Consider the following 18,517-nt stretch of genomic DNA (forward strand, 5'->3'; position numbering starts at 1 on the left):
TGAAGTGCCCAGCCCTCTCCCTGTACGCTCTCACCGCCAGGCATATGTTCACCCTGTTCCCTCTACCAGCTTGCCCTCCCCTCGTTGCCAGTCTGAGACCTCGGGGGTCTCAAAACCCCAAGGCCTGTGTAGCTGGGGAGATGAGAGTGGAGGGTGCCCCTGCTCTCAGGTGGCAGCTGCCACGCAGACTGTCCCCAGCGCACAGTGTGGAGCCATGGCAGCCCGATACTCCCAGTTGGCATGAGAAGCCAGGGTTTCCTGAGCCAAGTCACCTGGTTTTCAATGTCGACAACTAATGCCAATGTTTAAAATCCTCCTTGCCCCAAACAAAGACATCTTGTGGGTCAGCTGGGACCCAGGGCAACTGGCTCAGGACCCGTGGCTGACTCCTTCCGACAACCCCAATATGCGGGCCTTATTAATTCACCCATGTCTCAAACCTAAGTACTCCCTTTAGCCTTACCCGGAGCAGTAACATCATGCAATCACAACTTTGATGTACTACCATATGCTTTTTAATGTCAGTTAAAGCATAGTGATGTCATCCACTAGTGGTCCCCAAATTTTGGAGGGGAAGAACATGGCCAAGCCTAAGGAGATCCTGTTTCAGGAAAAACCGTCCTTTGGGGGTGCTGAGTGTGTCAGGCACCGTCCTGAGAACTGTGTGGGTGTCCTTTCAAAGCCATGCCCGTGGGCGTCCCTGCAGCCTTCTGGTGGGAGGTCCTCCGGCTGTCCAGCCTAGACCCTACAGGCTGCTGGGCTGGCCTTCCCCTTGCTCGGGTGGAAAAGGGCAGCCTTAGTCTGTGAGGGGCAGTTCTGGGACTGGCTCCCCGTCACCCTGCCTGGGATTGGTGGGGGGTGGGCAGTAGGGGGTTCAAGGAGGGTGGGGAGCTCAATGGCCACCCCATTCCCCTCCCCCGCAGGTCTTCTCTTCAGGGCACCCTTCTCTCCTTCCATCCATCTGTCCATGTGTCCATCTGTGCTCTCCCAGGCTCCCTTCCCTTTTGTTTCAGAGGCTTCCAGCTGCCACCACCCCTGAAACAAAGGAGAAGACAGAGGAGTGGGTGGCGGGGTGGACAGGCAGAGGGAGTGAATGAGCGAAAGGGTGGGGGGTCTGGGGGACCGGCAGGGGAAGGGCCACCCTCATCTGAACAGTGTTCGCCCCAAGAAACTATATCCCAGTCCTAACCCCTGTTACCTGTGAGCGGGACCTTATTTGAAAATGAGTTCTTCCAGGTGTCACTAGTTAAAGATCTCAGGGTGAAGTGATGCTGGATTTAGAATGCTACTGCTAAGTCACTTCAGTCGTGTCTGACTCTGTGCGACCCCATAGGCGGCAGCCCATCAGGCTCTCCCGTCCCCGGGATTCTCCAGGCAAGAACACTGGAGTGGGTTGCCATTTCCTTCTCCAATGCATGAAGGTGAAAAGTGAAAGTGAAGTCGCTCAGTCGTGTCCAACTCTTAGCGACCCCATGGACTGCAGGCTCCTCTGTCCATGGGATTTTCCAGGCAAGAGTACTGGAGTGGGGTGCCATCGCCTTCTCCAGGATTTAGAATGGGAAGGACCTAAACCCAATGACACTTCCTTATAGAAGACATGAGAGGGAGGTTTGGCGGACACAGAAAAGGCAGAGCTTGGAGGGCAGCTAGATGCCAAGAGGCATCGAGGATGGCCAGCAGCCACTGGAGCCAGGGGAGAGGTGCGGCACGGGGCCCACCTCAGAGCCCCAGAACCAGCCCTACCAACCCTTCGATTTCAGACTCCCAGCCTCCTGAACTGAGAGTCCATTTCTGCCGTTTGAGGGTATCTACTTCTGGTCTTTGTTATGGCGGCCCTAAGGAAATTGACACACCCTGGTTTCATTCATGACCCACATGCTCCAGGCACACCGCAAGGTCCTGCCTACAGCTGGCTTCCGGAGGAGCAGAGACCGGGTTCGGAGGGCGGGGCGGGGGTCCATCCTCAGATCTCTCACTGGCCCCTGGGAGTGGAGGGGGTGGGTCTCTGTTCCAGGGAAGGGCTTCCGATCCTCTAACCTTGGCCTGGCTGAGCAGCTGCTGCTGGGCCCAAGGGACTCTAGTCATCGCTCCATGACAACTGCTCTGTGACCTTGGGCACATCTCTGCCCTTCTGCCCACCCCAATAGCCATGGGCAGCCCTGCTCTGCACCCTTTAGGGTGGCTGTGAGCTCGAGACTGAGTGAACCCTGCCCTAAGCCTTCCCTTCACGACACTACCACGATTACACAAACCCCATTGCCTCCCATGCCTGAGCTCCACAGTCAGCCAGTCTGTGCGTGCCGCCCTGTGTCGGAGTGACCATGTGCACTAAGTCGCTTCAGTCGTGTCCAACTCTGACCCCACGGACTGCAGCCCACCAGCTCCTCTGTCCATGGGATTCTCTAGGCAAGAATACTGGAGTGGGTCATAAAGGCCACCATAGTGGGGCTGGGGCAGGCAGCTCTGGGACACCCAGGGCCCACATTCCAATGGCCTGTATCCAGGGTGAAAGAGGGCCACTGCCCTGGGCCTGAACTCTGCTCCGCTCACCTCCAGTTCTCATCACAGGCCTGGCACACAGCAGCTCTCCATGAGCATTTATGAACAAATGAACAGACAAATGAATGGATGTGTGGGTGCCCCATATGCCACATGCCTTTCCAGAGGCCATGACATGAAGGAAGAGCAGATTCTGGATCTCAGCCCTCCCCTCCGGGGCCCAGTTCTCCTGCAGGGCTGAAATAAAAAGCCATACACACTCCCCACAGGCGAGGGGATGCCCTCCCAGCTCAAGGTGTCCAGTACCCCCAGAGAAAGCCCATCTCTCTCCTTTAACCCCATAACCAGGGACTCTGCTGAGCCAAACCCACTAGCCCAGGGAACCATGGGACACTCTCTCCAGGGCTTCCTCGCAGGAAGGGAGGCTCATCCGACTTGATCTCAGAATTATTTTTTCTGCATAGAAGCTGGCAGGCAGGCCAGGTTCCTGCCTATGTGCCCATCCCCTCGGCTCCCCGGTCCCCAAGAGGGGGTCTCCAACCACCATCTGATTCTGGGCCAGGCTCTGGCTGGCTGGCCAGGCTGACCCGAAGTGTGGCCTGCAGAGCATGGGCTCTCCCAGGTCCAGGTCTGGAGACTGGCTGCTCTGGCCATCCCCATGTCCTTGCCTGGCCCATGCACACTCAGACCAAACAACCCCCACGGGGACACACACAAGGACCCACTAAGGTGTCACTTACTGGTTTGCACGTCACATGTCACTGGGGCGTCAGACTCCTGTATGGGGAGAAATGGGGAAACAGTTTCTGTGGGCTCCTCACCAGCCTTCCTGCTTCAGTCAGCACTGCTGGCACACCGGGAGTAAGAGGTTTCCTCACTGCGCCCGAGACACTCTCTCCCCCTCGAAGTGGCCCGCTGCTCTAGTCATTCCCCTATCAGGCTCACCGCTTGCCTGGTCCCATCTCACCTCCTTTGCCCAGGTGGGCACCTGCCTTAGCTGCCCTCTCTCTGGTTCTCTATGCATGAAAACCCTCTCCCATCCTCCCCTGAGGGTTCTCTCAAAGCTCCATCTGCACGCAGGCCTCTCCCTGCCAGCCCATCCCCAGAGACCCCCAGTCAGTGCATCTTCACCCACTAATCATTCCAGCTGCTGGACGCCCTCTTCCCTCCTCTTGGGGAGCTCCAAAGCTATTCCTTCCTCTGCCGCCCACAGAGGGTGTGTGAACATGGAGCCTGAGGGGTCAGCCGGCAGGGAAGCAGTCCTGAAGCTTCCTGTCCACCTTCCACTACAGGGGACGACCACCCAGGCCTCCCATTCCAGGTGCTTCTATGAAAATGTTCAATTGTGTCCAAGGGAGAAAGGTCAGGCGACAGATTCTTGGAGAGGGAAAGGTAGGGTGCCCTGCTCCTCCCTCCAACCCATGTGGGGGCTCTAGGTCGTCAGAAATGCACATGGGGCCCGCTGGCTTCCCAAGAGCCCCACTTCTTCCTGGAACATTCTGGGCCTCTCTTGTCTCTGGGCCTTTGCACATACTGACCTTCTGCCTAAAGGGCCCTTCCTACACCACCCCCTTCACTTTCTCCTACCCTCTTCTTACTCCTCCTTCAGGTCTCAACTTGAAGGCCACCTCTACTAGGAAGTCCTCCCTGATGCTCCTGGGAGGCTCCTCCTCTGCACCCCACATCCTCTCTGCTCCCCGCATGGAAGCACCTCCCCATTGACTGTGACCAGCAGGCAGGCGGTCACTGTAGTCACAGTGACCAGAGAGTGTGTGTGTGTGGAATGGACATGAGCCATGCAGACAGGCAGGCTAGGGGGGCTGAGTTCCGGTTACAGGCTCCCATCTTCCGTCTGTGCCCTCCCTGACCAGGGACCATCTCACCCTTGTCTGAGCTCCCAGGACCCTCCCACCACCACTACCCAGGATCCCTACTCCCCAAGACAGCACCCACCTGCTCCCCACCCTTCCCGCGGATCACTGGCTGTGGCAGGGCCATCTCCAGCCTGTGCAGGATCCATGCCATCAACCTGCAAGTGGGAGAGAGAGAAGGGGCATGTCCAGGCAGGAGAACTCATAGGAAGATTGAGGCTAGAGTCAGACCCCTCCCCAAGGCAGGTAGCAACCCGCCAGAAGATGAACCAGAACCTAAGTGCCCAGCCCTGAACACCACTGCCCCATCCCTGGCCTCCCTAGTTGAGCCTCTGGTGACTGTTCAGAGCCCAGCAAGTAACTCAGTCCCCCGCCACCCTCCACCCCACCTCTAAGATTCATTCCCAGCCCCTCACACACTGCCAGGGTGGGAGCACTTAGCAGTACCCATCTTGATTTTATTTTTTTGGCCACATGGCATGAGGGATCTTAATTTCCCAACCAGAGATCAAACCTGTGTCCCCTGCACTGGAAGAGCGGAGTCCTAACTACTGGACCACCAGGGAAGTAGCCATCCTGATTTTAAATGCGCGTATCCTTTGAGCCAACAACTCCACTTCCTCTGATTCACTTGCACATGAACGCGATGATGCCTGTACAAGTATATTACCTGTTCCAAGAGTGGAAACCCACCTAAATGTCCACCAAATGGTTAAATAAATGTCGGCACATCAGTATAATGAAGTAGTATGCAGTCGCTGAAAGAGTGGAACTGACCTTTATGTGTAAAAACCACCTCTAAGATATATTTTTAGGTTAAAAACAAAAGTGAGATGAACTGGAATCTACTGCTAGAGTCTAGCGTATCTAGAGTTTGCTGCTGCGGGTATGTATGTTTGCAGGAGAAATGTTCTCCACGCTCGTCTGCATCTCGGAATTGTGCAGAAGCAGGAGAAGCTGCAGATGTGATTGCCTAGGGAGAGGGCGCTGCAAACCCACTGGAATTTTCTCCCAGGAGCCTGTGTTACTTTTCTAATTTAAAAGACTCGTTTTGGGGGGGCGGGGGCGGTATTGGGCTGGGGCCAGGCACTGAGCCTGCTGCCCCTGCGAGCAGAGGTGTTTGAGGGGCTCACCTGGCAGAGTCCTGTAGGGGCGGCAGGGAGGAGGCTTGAATACTGGGCTGGGGCTCTGGGGTCGGTTCCTCCTCAGGTTCCGGGGGGCCAGGAGCCGGCAGGGAGGGGCTCTCCTGGGCCTGCGGCATGGGCTTGATCTCCAGGGCGGGTCCTGGGGGCTCTAAGTAACAGAGAGGGAGGGGGTAAGGATGACGTGGGGGGCTCAATGCAACCCCTAAGGGCATGGGATCCAGATTCGAGGTGCCAGTGTGACTGAGTGGGGAGCCCTTCAGGACCGCATTAACTCTCCCCATCCTCAGACAGACATGGAGCTGAGGTGCAGGGCCTTGTCCAGGCCTTCATGAGGCTGTCCCTGGCTTCCCAGCCTGCACTAGGGAAGGGGTTTCAGGGTTCCCACAACAGCCAGTTCCCTGCAAGCTGAACCACTCCCAGAGCACCCTTGGAGCCCCATTTGTATCCCCAGCCCAGTCTGTGACCATCCCAGGCAGCCCCTCCCCAGGCCCCTTCCCTGTACCTGGACCTAAGGCAGCATCTGTAGGCTCATCGCTCCAGCCCTGGGCCAAAACAGGAAATGACGTCATGGAGGAAGAGGCCTGGTGCGCTCAAGCCCTGGCCAGCCCCGCCCACTCTTCCCCTCCATCGCTAGCCCCTCTTGCCTCCATTCCTCCCCACTAAGGACCCACCAGGGAGGAGAGCACCCGTCCCCCTCCAAGGGTCCCAGCAGTGAGGAGCACTTGCTGGAGTAGGTAGGCCCTTCCTGGGTAGTCAGCTGCCTGCTCTCCCTTTTCTTCAACTCACCTCAGAGATTTTCGGGGGCTGAGGCAGCATTTTCTCCAGATTTTGCTCGAACCACCGGAGCAGCCAGGTCCCGGGCCTGCAGAGGGGCCAGTGGTCAGGTGAGCAAACTCAAGTGATCAGCCCTTCCCCGGCTCCCATTCCGCACAGTGGGGACCTGGAACTGCATACTCTTAAAGGGCTTCCAGTGATAGGGGACTTCCGCCAAACTGAAATTCTGACCCAAGGCTGGACAAGGCTCTGGAACCGCAGGCCCAGCCTTGGCCTCCTGGGCAGCAGATGAGAGTTGGGGCTGCTTGCGGACCTGAATGCAGCAGGGGGGTGGGGGGTGCTCCCTGTGACTGGCACAGAGAAGTCTGGCTTCATGGGTATGTGAACAGTGTGGTCACAGAGGGCCCCATACTTAGAAAGGCTCATGTTTGGTTTAATGCTCTATTGTCACCATCTTAATCCTGTATTTTCATTCTGCAGTGGGCCCCACCAATTACGTAGCTGACTCTGGGATAAACACTGGGTCCCCAGATCCATCTATTCCAGGCAGCCCCACTCTCTTCAGGGAAGCTCCATGCTCCTAGGGGAACCCATCTCCCAGGTGTGGCCCAAAAGAAAGCTGGCGAGTCCTCTGGGTGCCTTCATCCTTAATGGCTTTACTGGTCTCACTAGTCTCCAGGGTAACCCTGGGGACCCATGACCTAGGCAGCCTCCAGGGGACAAAAGGAATAGAGAGCAAGTAGGAGCAATGAATCAATGAATGGTGTGTGTGATTGCATATTCATTCATTCGTCTCTTCTGTGCTGAGTTGCCTCTGTGCGGCAGGCACTGTGCTGGTCACTAGGGGTTTGGCAGTGACCTAGACAAACACGCCTGAGTTCAAGGACCTGACAGTCTATCAAGGCACAGGCAGGGGGAGCTCAGTGAGGCCCCTCCCAGGAGTGGGACATGGGCTCCCCCATTTGCCACAGTCACCACCCAGCCTGCCACCCTCTCAGTCAGTTCTGAGAAGTCAGAGCAAGTGAAGCAGGAGTGTCAGCCGCTCAGTCGTGTCCGACTCTTGGTGACCCCATGGACTGTAACCCACCAGGCTCGTCTGTCCATGGGATTCTCCAGGCAAGAATACCGGAGTGGGTTATGTTTCCCTTCTCCAGGGGATCTTCCCGACCCAGGAATAGACCCCAGGTCTGCATTGCAGGCAGATTCTTTACTGTCTGAGCCACTAGGGAAGCACCGTGAGAAGTCAGAAGCTGTGGCCAGTTGTGAGGCCAACTGGGCACCCTAGTGTCCCCCATGGTGGCCCAGATCCTGCCTCTGGGCATCCACCTCCATGTGGTACCCACCTCCATGTGGCACCCACCTACACAAGGCCCACCCCTAAGCAGCTCACCCATGCCTTGGCCCCTATCTGAGAATCTCCCAGTAATGAACACAAAAAACTATGAGCAGCACAGGGCTCATCATCCCCATACTGTGGATGAGAAAAGTGAGGTCCAGAAGAGACAAGAGGCACGTCCAAGGTCATACATAGAGGGAGTGGTGGACCCTCAGCTCTGGGCATGCTGAGCCCACCACACACACTACAGATGGGGCTCGGGGACAGGGACTCACCCTGGGTCTTCAGCCCTGGAGGGTCCACTGGGTTCATCTGAAAAAGAAAAGAAGCCTGTTAGCAGCAAGAGGGCTGCCCAGAGCCCCCAGTCAACCCAACTCAAACCCAGGTTTGAACCAGGCCTGAGACAGATGGGCTCTGGCCCCATGGACTCTTCCCCAAGAGCTGGGCCCAACCCAGCAGCCCCTCAGTCCTCAGTTGCTCAGTCATGTCTGATTCTTTGTAACCCTATGGACTGTAGCCCGCCAGGCTCCTCTGTCCATGGGATTGTCCAGGCAAGAATACTGGAATGGGTTACCATTTCCTTCTCCAGGGGATCTTCCCAACCCAGGGACTGAACCTGCATTTCCTGCATTGGCAGGCAGACTGCTTACCACTGAGCCACTAGGGAAGTCCTAGCAGCCTCTAAACCCACCACTATAATGCCATCTGGCCTCCTGTCCTTACCTGAGCCCCCAGTGCCGCACTGCCCAAGGACCTGTGCTCCTGCCTGCTGAGACAGACAGACGTGGGCAAAGGATACAGGTGCGCTGGCCTCCCTCCCGCCCCTTCCCCCCGACCCACCGGAGCTCCCAACCCCAGCAGTACCTGATCTGGACTCTCCAGGCCTGCAGCAATGTTCTGGGAGGGCCTGCTGCTGTGGGCAGGCTGCGGGACAACTTTCTCCACACCCTTCCTGAGCCAGGTCAGCATCCAGCCTCTGGGACCACTGAGGGACAGAGAGACTGGCCTGCCCTCAACGCCCCCAACCCTTCCCTGGTCAGCATGGCAGTCCACAGCATCCTAAAGAACTTGGTTTGAACCCCATGCCTCTATCTCCCACTGTGATTCTTCAGACACATCAACTCCCTCTAGGAGCCTTGTGTCCCTCTCTGGAAAATGGGGGGACACCAATGCTTGGTGAGGCCAGGCCTGCCCCATGCCATTCAAAGCCCACCCTGCTGAGATACTCAGTAAAACATCAGCCAATTATCCTTGTGTCCAGTTAGCCTGTCTCTAAGGGGCCCCTCCTGCACTTGGCTCATGTCTTGTGTTCTGGAAGGGTTGAGGGTTTCCTGTGGGGTGTTGTGACAGAGGCTTGTCAGCCTAGACAGAATCATAGACTCACCGTCTGAGGCCAACCTGCGCCCCCCACAGACATGCTCACTGGGGCAACCACCCAGGGTCTAAAATGTGACCTTTTGGGGAGATTTCATGGGAAAGTCTGGATTTCCTGTCTTCATGGGGAAAATCAGAAGCTCTGGCCACACCAAACCTGCATTTCGCCCGAGCACTGAGAAATCTCTGGTCCCCAGCCTCCATTTCTCTTGGTCGTATGGTTGATTTGGCCCAGGAGACCCCCCTCCTCTGCCTGAGGCTCCCCTCAGCCAATTCCTAGGGTCACCTGGGCCTTTGCTTGGGAATGACTGCAGAGCAGAGAGCAGTGGCCTTCCCCGCCTCCTCAATGACTCCCTAGCTTGGGTGGGGGGCTGGCCCTGAGGAGAGGGGAGGGTGCTGTAGTACCTGTGAGCTTCGGGAGCCACAGAGACCTGGGCCTGGAGGGATGTGGGCGGAGTGAGAGCAGTCTCCTGGGTTCCTGGAAAGAGCCCCTCTGACTTTAGGACTAGACCCTCTCAGAGGCCCGTTTCTACCTGCTGGGGAGGTCAAGGCAGAGGCGGAGGAGAGGGGAGAACCCTGAGGGAGTTGGAAGCCTGCAGTCCCAGCTCAGCTCAGCTAGAAAGTCCCCAGGAGTCTGCCCTTAGCTTCCTGAGCCTCAGTTTCTTCATCTGTCAGGGGGCACTCATGGGCCAATCTCATGGGCTGCTACTGGGCTCTAAGTGGAGGATACAGCCCTTCTCCCTCCCCACCCTCCCCCAACCCACTGGCCAGAGCTTCCAGCACTCACCCTGAGGACCCAGAGTAGCCACAGCCACTTCCTTCCCCACGCAGGGCTCCTCCGGTGGCTGGAGGGTTCAAACAGGGCCATGTGAGCCCCCAGTGATGCCAGCCCTGGTACAGGCAGAGCAGCCCTTGACCCACCCATGACTGAGCCCCCGCAGGACCAAACAGCTCTATTCTCACAGTGGTCTCTGAAATCCTAGGGCCTCACCTCCCACCTGGGAGACAAAGGTCTACCACCTCGCCCAGAAAGCTGCCCCACTCAAGTGTGCATACACTTAACGTTTGCATATAGACCCAGACACGGATATTTGTTTGTACACACGTACATGCATATGCCCAGTCACATAAACATACACACACACATATATAGGTGTATACAAATATACTTGTGGTTTTGCACTGACATACAAATATCCACTCATAAACACATTATTTCAGGTCTATTAACACACAAATACAGAGATGTGCATACATGCACAGGTGCACAAAATATGTATATAAATCTAGAGCTGTCCCAGGTGTGGACCAGGAACCAGTAGCAGTCTGCAAACTGTTACTGGTCCACAATGTTTAAGAGGTTTGCAGCAGATTGTATTATCAACACCCTGCTTCCTTTAAGGAGAAAGTCGTCCTGCAAAACAATACCAGCTGAACTAAGCAGTGTGCTTAATATATAGTAGATTTATCTCTGGCAAGCTCCTGGTCTCCTCCTGGACTGGCAACAAATGGTTCTGGGCTTGGCTACTTTGATTAATTCTGTTTTAGACTCTAGAGGTTAAAAAACAATGGCCAGTGAGCCAAATCCAGCCTAGTGCTTGCTTTTGCAAATAAAGCTTTATTGGAACACAGCCACCATGTTCATTCATTTATATATTGTCCATGGCTGTTCTCACACTACAGTGGCAGAATTGAGTAATTAACAGAGATAGCGTGACCTACAAAGCTTAGAATGTTTACTATCTGGCTGTTTATAGAACCAGGATACCCACGCCCCCCACATTTCCTTTTGGCCCCAACTTTCTCTGTTGTGGAAGCTGGGTGGGGGCAACTGATCCAAGCCGGGGATTCTCTGAGCAGCGAGGCCAGCGTGACCTTCCTGGCCCTTCAGTTCTCACCAGGGACACTTCCTCTATCTCAGTCTCCTCGGGGGCTGTTTCAGGCTTCGGCTCCAACTCTGGCTCTGGTTCTGTCCCCTCCTCCTCTTGCTTGGTCTTCTGAGGAGTCCCTGGGGGCTGAGGCAGCACCCTCTGGACCCAGCTCAACATCCTGACACCTGTAGGGGACAAAAGTCCTTCAGTATCCCCTGAGAGCTCATGGTTGCTCCTACCTTTCATGGGCTGCTTTTGTGAGTTACATATTTTCTTTTTCGCTCACCATCTTTAAAATACATTTTTGCAATTATACTTCCAGGTTTTTTCCTTATAGAAACATTCAAGCCCACAAACATATGTGTAAAGAGGTGGATCGTGACAATGTTAGAGAAAAAGATGAAAAATATCCACATATCCATCCGTGTGTTGTTTAGTCGCTTAAGTCGTGTCTGACTCTTTTGTGAGCCCACTGTAACCACCAGGCTCCTCTGTCCACAGAATTTCCCAGGAAAGAATACTGGAGTGGGTAGCCATTTCCTTCTCCAGGGCATCTTCCCAACCCAGGGACTGAACCTGTTTTGCAGGCAGATTCTTTACTGCTGAGCCACCAGGAAAGCCTGTAGGAGACTGGTTATTGGGAAGTACTTAATTGCTCATCCAATAATGGAAATATTATAAATAAATATTATAAATAAATAAATATCCAATAATGGAATATTATGGAGTCATTGATTTTAAATAGATCCATTTGAACTAACATGGAAAGACCTACAGGCTCCAGACTCCAGTCATGAGCAAATCAAGTAAATGCTCTATGCCTCAGTTTGCTTGTCTGTAAAATGGGGACATTAACAGTAGCTATCTTGTGGAGATAATTGTGAGGATAAAACAAACTGATGAGAAGAATGACTACCACGTGATGAAAGCTTAATAAATGTTGGCTGTGACTATTATTGGATGTCAAGCAAAAATGCTAATTTTAATTATGTTCAGCAGAACCCCATTATAAATTTTTTTAAATACATGATGAGCAGTATATGAATGGAAAATAACTTTTATGTTTAATATAAAAATTAACATATTTTCATGATTTAGAAAATTTTAAGATAAAATAACAGGCTCCTTTTTTCATGGTTTACTGCAATAGCTACTTTACATGGGTTCAGATTCTGGCTTCATATATCTTTAGGGAATGGGCAGCCCTGACCTTATAGATTATACTCCTGCAGGATGGCCCAGCCCAGCAAGTATCACACAGATCAATATATGCAAACTCCAGCCCTTATAGGACCTTTTTGAGGCTGTGCTGGCATGGTGTGTCCTCCTTCCCCTGGCCACGGGCAGCCAAGGTATTAGTAGAGCACTTCTCTGTCCCTCCACTGCCAGGAACCCTGGTCCAGGGCTGCAAAGGGCAATCACAGGCCCAGGATCCCTGCCCCAGGGTCCAGCTCCACACTGCCTGCCCTTCTGCTCACAGCCCCGACTTCTGTCTCCACTCTGGCATCTGCAGCCCAACTCCTCCTTAGTGAAGCTGTGGTTTGGGACACAGCTCTTAGTGAGGGGGTCAGATCCCTGGCTCAGCTGCCAACAGTGTGAACCTGGGCCAGACACAACATCTCTGGTCTTCCCTGTCCTTGTTGGGTGTGGGGGTGTCGACAACCTTGGTGATTTCCAAGGTTGGCAGAGCCCCACATGGCATGTTTAGGATGGCAGATTTCACCACCCCAGCCAGACACAGGCAGCTCCATAAGCCACGATCATTTCATCCTTGTTCTCACCTCTGCCTCCTCCTCAGCCTCAGGAAAATAAGCATTTTTTCATCGCCGCTTTATAGCTAAGGAAATGGAGGCACAGAGAGGTCAGGAGACCTGCCCAAAGTAACACAGCCAGTAAGTGACCCAGCTGCGCTTATGCTCAGTCTGGCCTGACTCCAAGTGTCCCACACCTACCTGGATGTGCCGACATTTGCCCAGGATTGGCTGCTTCTGCACCCCAGTCCTACGAGCCATTTCCCAGCAGGCAGCTATTCTGGCTTGTGTTTCTGAACCTTTTGGAAATGACTAGGGGAGCCTTCCCCACACCAATTTTCCTTCTTTCCCCAGCCATTTCCTCCTGGATAGAAACATGTGCAGATTCCATCCCATCTTTTTGCCCTGTCGCTGCTGATTCCACATTGATGAGGGAGGCATAGGCAGGAAGAGGGCCTGAGAGTGGTACTCAGAGCAACAATGGTACCTGGACGACCAGCCTTTCACAATTTTCCAGGGAAGCTGGGGGGTGCAGATTCCTAGGCCCCTCTATAAACACACTGCAGGACCTGGAATCCGTATTTCACAAGCCGCCTTGGAGATTCACTAAGGTTTGAGCCTCACAGGGAAAAACAAGCCTCAGGTCTCCAGCCTTGCCAGATTCTCCATGTCTAAATGCCTTGCTGGGAGAAGAGCATGGAAGGGGTCCCATCAGGGGTCCCACAGAGCTGCCACCTCACCCTGAGTTACCTGCTCGGATGCCGTCCACCAGCCGGGACTTGCCTTCTTCCTGCTTCTCTCGGATGGCCTCTTGGACACAGCAGGGATTAATTGGCGGCAGCAGGGCCGTGTGCAAAGGATTAGGAGACGCTAGAGAGGGTGGGGAGGTGGTGGTGGAAGAGAGGCGATCGATGCCAAGGGAGCTGTCAGAAACCCCCCAGAGGCCAGCAGGGATCTGGGCCTCAGGGAAGGAGCCCCATGCGACCCTGCTTAGGGCATCGTGATTCCCCATAGACCTTGGCCAACCCACCTAGTGAAGGTGGGAGAATAACTGCTTGCAGCCCCCAGGGGACCCTGGGAGACTCCTCAAGGTAACAGAGGCTCATCAACTCTCCGTCAGCAGTGGCAGCAGGCACACCCCAGCTCTCCAGCCCCAGCGGAGGGACTCAAGCAGCATCTTTCTGTCCCAGAATCTTCTACAGCTTGGGCAGGGTCTCAGCACCCCTGCCTCGGGATCCACCAGAGTGGCTGTAGTCCCAGGGCTGGGCCTTTAGAGAGGATCCAAGGACTGATGACTGACTGCACTCAAGCTGGCCTCCTGAACTGAAGTCCTACCCTAAAGAGGAGATGGTGATCTCAGGGGAGAAGGGGAGAGGGACAGAGACCCAGAGCAAAAGAGTTCAGTGAGGTGATAGGACCTGGGTTGGGGGCAGGGCGGTGGGCTGTTTAGCAAAAGGCAGGGGACTTAAAAAGCAGAGATATCACTTTGCCAACAAAAGTCTGTAGAGTTGAAGCTATGGTTTTTCCTGTAGTCTTGTACGGGTGTGAGAGTTGGACCATAAAGAAGGCTGAGCACTTAAAAACTGATACTTTCAAATTCTGCTGGAGAAGACTCTTGAGAGGCCCTTGGACTGCAAGGAGGTCAAACCAGTCAATCCTAAAGAAATCAACCCTGAATATTCATTGGGAGGAATGATGCTGAAGCCAAAGCTCCAATACTTTGGCCACCTGATGGGAAGAGCCCACTCATTGGAAAAGACCCTGATGCTGGGAAAGATTGAAGGCAAAAAGAGAAGAGGGCAAAAGAAGATGAGATGGTTGGATGGCATCACTGACTCAATGGACATGAGTTTGAGCAAGCTCTGGGAGATAATGGAGGACAGAGGAGCCTGGTATACCGAAGTCCACAGACTCACAGAGAATCAGACATGACTTAGCAACTGAACAATAGGGGACTTGACTTGATTATCTACATTTCTCAGCCTTGCCTATGTGCCAGGCAGCTTGCCAGCCTCTGCACACTGAGAAAGACAGAAATCTGACCTGCCCTCACAGAACTTCTGTTCCAACAGAAGATTCAGAAATAAAAAAGATTAACAATGAGTTTAAAAATATTGCAGATATGCTGAGCGCCATGAAAGAAACACGCAGAGCAGAAACATGTATGAGGTGATGAAGAGTGGGGGTGGGTGTAGGTGGCTCTATGCAGAGGCAAATATTTGCATTGAGATATAAGATTTAAGTGAATGGTGTTCCAGACAGAGGACACTGGAAGGGTAAATAAAGGTCCTGAGGCTGAAATAAGCTTGGATGCACCTGAGGGACAAAGTGGGACTGGGGGCTTAGTGGGGGTAGGGGAGAGTGGTAGGAGATGAGGTCCAGGACAGATCAGGCAGGGCCTGTAAGCCGCAGTCAGAAGCTTGGGTTTTAGCTGATGGCCCATGGAAGCCCACGATGGTTCAGTTTAAAACAGGGGCTGGACACAATCTGTGAGGCTGCTATCTGGTGGGCAGGTGTGGAAGCAAGAAACCAGTCCAGAGGTAGTGGAGGAGCAAGCCACTTTGTGACTGGATGACCCGTGGGCTCTCCTTATGCTAAAACTCAGATATGCAACTCACCCGCAAGGCAACTGGTATCAGAGAATGCTCTTTCTGTCAGCAAGGTTGGACACCAATGGCAGAGATCAAGGTGGCCCCGGCCATGCTTTGCCAATACCCGGCTGCTGAGGATCAGCGCTCCTCCCCCAGGCATCTCCAGCCAGACCCCTTCTAGAAAGAGCCAGCTCTCCTACTCTTCGTGGGTGCCCAAGTGATGGCCTGTATCATTGGTGACACCTCCTCAACGGAGGCCAGGGCAGAGATGACAAGGCTTGGACTAGGGTGGCAGGAAAGAGAAAGGGGAGAGGAGGGAAGAGGGAGGTGTTGAGGGTGTTCAGCTTGGGAAGAGTTTTGAAAGAAGTCATGAGCTCCACTTGGTTATGATGTCTGAGAGACATCCAAGTGGGAGTGTACAGCGGGTAACAAGAGGTGTGTGAGTGTTGTGGCGGTGGCGGGGGTGGGGAAGGTGGTGGGATTGGAGTTTAGGAGAGCCGGATGCCTGGAGATAGAAATTTTGGAGGCATCAACTCAGCTTGTAAATGACAGTTAAAGTTGCAGGACTGATTGAATCCAGTGTAAAGAAGAGAAGGACCGAAGATGATGCCTAGAGCACACTGGCTTGGTGTGATTTGGGGAAAAGGAGGAGGGGCTGGGAAAGGAAACTGAAGGAGCTGCTGGGAAGGGAGGAGGAGGACTACGAAGTGGAGTGTGCTGCAGCCAAGATGGGTGAGTGTATTGTGAAGAGGAGTGCTTTCCTGAGAGCACCAGGTGAGCAGAGGCTGAGCTGTGCCCCCAGGCTGGGCAACCTGGAGCCTGGGCAGTGGGCAGAGTCCCACTTCAGCCTGGCTGAAGAGTAGTGGGCTCTAGGGTGAGGAAAGTGAATGGGGCTCAGCCACACCCCACTGGATGACTCTCCTAAACATATACACAGATAATAAAAAGCCAGACTCAAAAGATCCCAGTGGTTTGTACATACAAAGCTGAGAAAGAGCATTATCAGCCTGTCTTGTCTATCTGGCTGCAAATGTAGATAATGAAACTTCAAAGAGAAGTGGAGGGGTCTTCCCTGATAGTCCAGTGGTTAAGACTTCACCTTCCATTACAGGGGGTGTGGGTTTGATCCCTGGTGAGGGACCTAAGATCCCGCATGCCTCAGGGCCAAAAAACATAAGACAGAAGCAATATTGTAACAAATTCAATAAAGAGTTTAAAAATGGTCCACATGGGAAAAAAACCTTAGGAATGAAAAACAGAAAAGCAGGTGGTTATACTACTCAGCCAGCAGACTGGTTACTTCTTTCAGGAGGTGGGATTGGAAAAGGGGCTGTGGAAGCTCCTAGGGATTGGCAGGGCTCTAACATGTTTTCTTTAGCTGACCTCAAATTTTAAAAACATTATTGTAGTATAACTTGTATGCCATAAAACACCCATTTTAAGTGTACAGCTCAATGATTTTTAGTAAATTGACTGGACAATGCGACATCTACTTTCAAAAAATAAACTCAGTTCAGTTCAGTTCATTTCAGTCGCTCAGTCGTGTCCGACTCTTTGCGACCCCATGAATTGCAGCACGCCAGGCCTCCCTGTCCATCACCAACTCCCGGAGTTCACTCAGACTCATGTCCATCGAGTCAGTGATGTCATCCAGCCATCTCATCCTCTGTCGTCCCCTTCTCCTCCTGCCCCCAATCCCTCCCAGCATCAAAGTCTTTTCCAGTGAGTCAACTCTTCGCATGAGGTGTCCAAAGTACTGGAGTTTCAGCTTTAGCATCATTCCTTCCAAAGAAATCCCAGGGCTGATCTCCTTCAGAATGGACTGGTTGGATCTCCTTGCAGTCCAAGGGACTCTCAAGAGTCTTCTCCAACACCACAGTTCAAAAGCATCAATTCTTCGGCACTCAGCCTTCTTCGCAGTCCAACTCTCACATCCATCCATGACCACTGGAAAACCATAGCCTTGACTAGACGGACATTAGTTGGCAAAGTAATGTCTCTGCTTTTGAATATGCTATCTAGGTTGGTCATAACTTTTCTTCCAAGGAGTAAGTGTCTTTTAATTTCATGGCTGCAATCACCATCTGCAGTGATTTTGGAGCCCCAAAAAAATAAAGTCTGACACTGTTTCCCCTGTTTCTCCATCTATTTCCCATGGAGTGATGGGACCGGATGCCATGATCTTCGTCTTCTGAATGTTGAGCTTTAAGCCAACTTTTTCGCTCTCCTCTTTTACTTTCATCAAGAGGCTTTTTAGTTCCTCTTCACTTTCTGCCATAAGAGTGGTGTCATCTGCATATCTGAGGTTATCAATATTTCTCCCGGCAATCTTGATTCCAGCTTGTGTTTCTTCCAGTCCAGCGTTTCTCATGATGTACTCTGCATAGAAGTTAAATAAGCATGGTGACAATATACAGCCTTGATGTACTCCTTTTCCTATTTGGAACCAGTCTGTTGTTCCATGTCCAGTTCTAACTGTTGCTTCCTGGCCTGCATACAGATTTCTCAAGAGGCATGTTAGGTGGTCTGATATTCCCATCTCTTTCAGGATTTTCCACAGTTTACTGTGATCCACACAGTCAAAGGCTTTGGCATAACTACTTCAGGGCATTTCTATCACCCCCAATAAGATCCTTCATGTTCATGGCTACTGCTGCTGCTAAGTCACTTCAGTCGTGTGTGACTCTGTACAACACCATAGATGGCAGCCTACCATACCAGACTCCCTGTCCCTGGGATTCTCCAGGCAAGAACACTGGAGTGGGTTGCCATTTCCTTCTCCAACGCATGAAAGCGAAAAGTGAAAGTGAAGTCGCTTAGTCATGTCTGACTCTTAGCGACCCCATGGACTGCAGTCCACCAGGCTCCTCCGTCCATGGGATTTTCCAGGCAGGAGTACTGGAGTGGGGCGCCATTGCCTTCTCCGTCATGCTCATTAGTCATTCCCCATTCCCACCCCCAGGCCCAGGCAACCACTAAACTGTTTTCTGTCTCTAAAGATGTAACTTTTCTAGACATCACACACAGATGGATTGTATAATGTGTAGAGTGTTTTTGTATTTGGTTTCTTTCATTTAATATAATGTTTTGATGGTTGTTCACAGTGTGGCATGTATTCATAATTCTTACCTTTTTCATTCCCAAGAGTATTCCATGGTATAGATATATCACAGTGTGTTTATCTATCCATTAGTCAACTTAAATTGTTTCCATATTTTGGCTATTATAATGAACGCTGCTATGAACATCTGTATGCAAGTCTTTGTGTGGACATATATTTTCATTTCTCCTGGGAAGATTCTTAG

At 52.8% G+C, this 18,517-nt stretch overlaps 1 protein-coding gene across 3 annotated transcripts in view; it reads right to left on the reverse strand.

Moving 5' to 3' along the window:
• CNGB1 (cyclic nucleotide gated channel subunit beta 1) overlaps positions 1 to 11,047 on the reverse strand; it is a 66,324-nt gene extending 55,277 nt beyond the window's left edge. Inside the window, exons 1-12 of one of the 3 annotated variants that reach the window (XM_027977552.3) lie at positions 10,898 to 11,047; positions 9,787 to 9,844; positions 9,405 to 9,477; positions 8,490 to 8,610; positions 8,349 to 8,394; positions 7,901 to 7,937; positions 6,302 to 6,377; positions 6,018 to 6,057; positions 5,504 to 5,663; positions 4,453 to 4,528; positions 3,240 to 3,276; positions 411 to 1,035 (exon numbers count right to left, since the gene is read on the reverse strand). In XM_027977552.3, the coding sequence (XP_027833353.1) occupies positions 1,010 to 1,035; positions 3,240 to 3,276; positions 4,453 to 4,528; positions 5,504 to 5,663; positions 6,018 to 6,057; positions 6,302 to 6,377; positions 7,901 to 7,937; positions 8,349 to 8,394; positions 8,490 to 8,610; positions 9,405 to 9,477; positions 9,787 to 9,844; positions 10,898 to 11,047 (900 nt within the window). In that variant the 3' untranslated portion in view covers positions 411 to 1,009. Of the gene's footprint in view, positions 1 to 410; positions 1,036 to 3,239; positions 3,277 to 4,452; positions 4,529 to 5,503; positions 5,664 to 6,017; positions 6,080 to 6,301; positions 6,378 to 7,900; positions 7,938 to 8,348; positions 8,395 to 8,489; positions 8,611 to 9,404; positions 9,478 to 9,786; positions 9,845 to 10,897 lie in introns of those variants that run through there. The other 2 variants (XM_027977551.3, XM_060397985.1) reach the window with 2 other exon arrangements.
• Between the last annotated feature and the right edge of the window lie 7,470 nt (positions 11,048 to 18,517).

Source organism: Ovis aries, chromosome 14, assembly GCF_016772045.2.
Source record: "Ovis aries strain OAR_USU_Benz2616 breed Rambouillet chromosome 14, ARS-UI_Ramb_v3.0, whole genome shotgun sequence".
In the NCBI taxonomy this organism is placed as follows: Eukaryota; Metazoa; Chordata; class Mammalia; order Artiodactyla; family Bovidae; genus Ovis; species Ovis aries.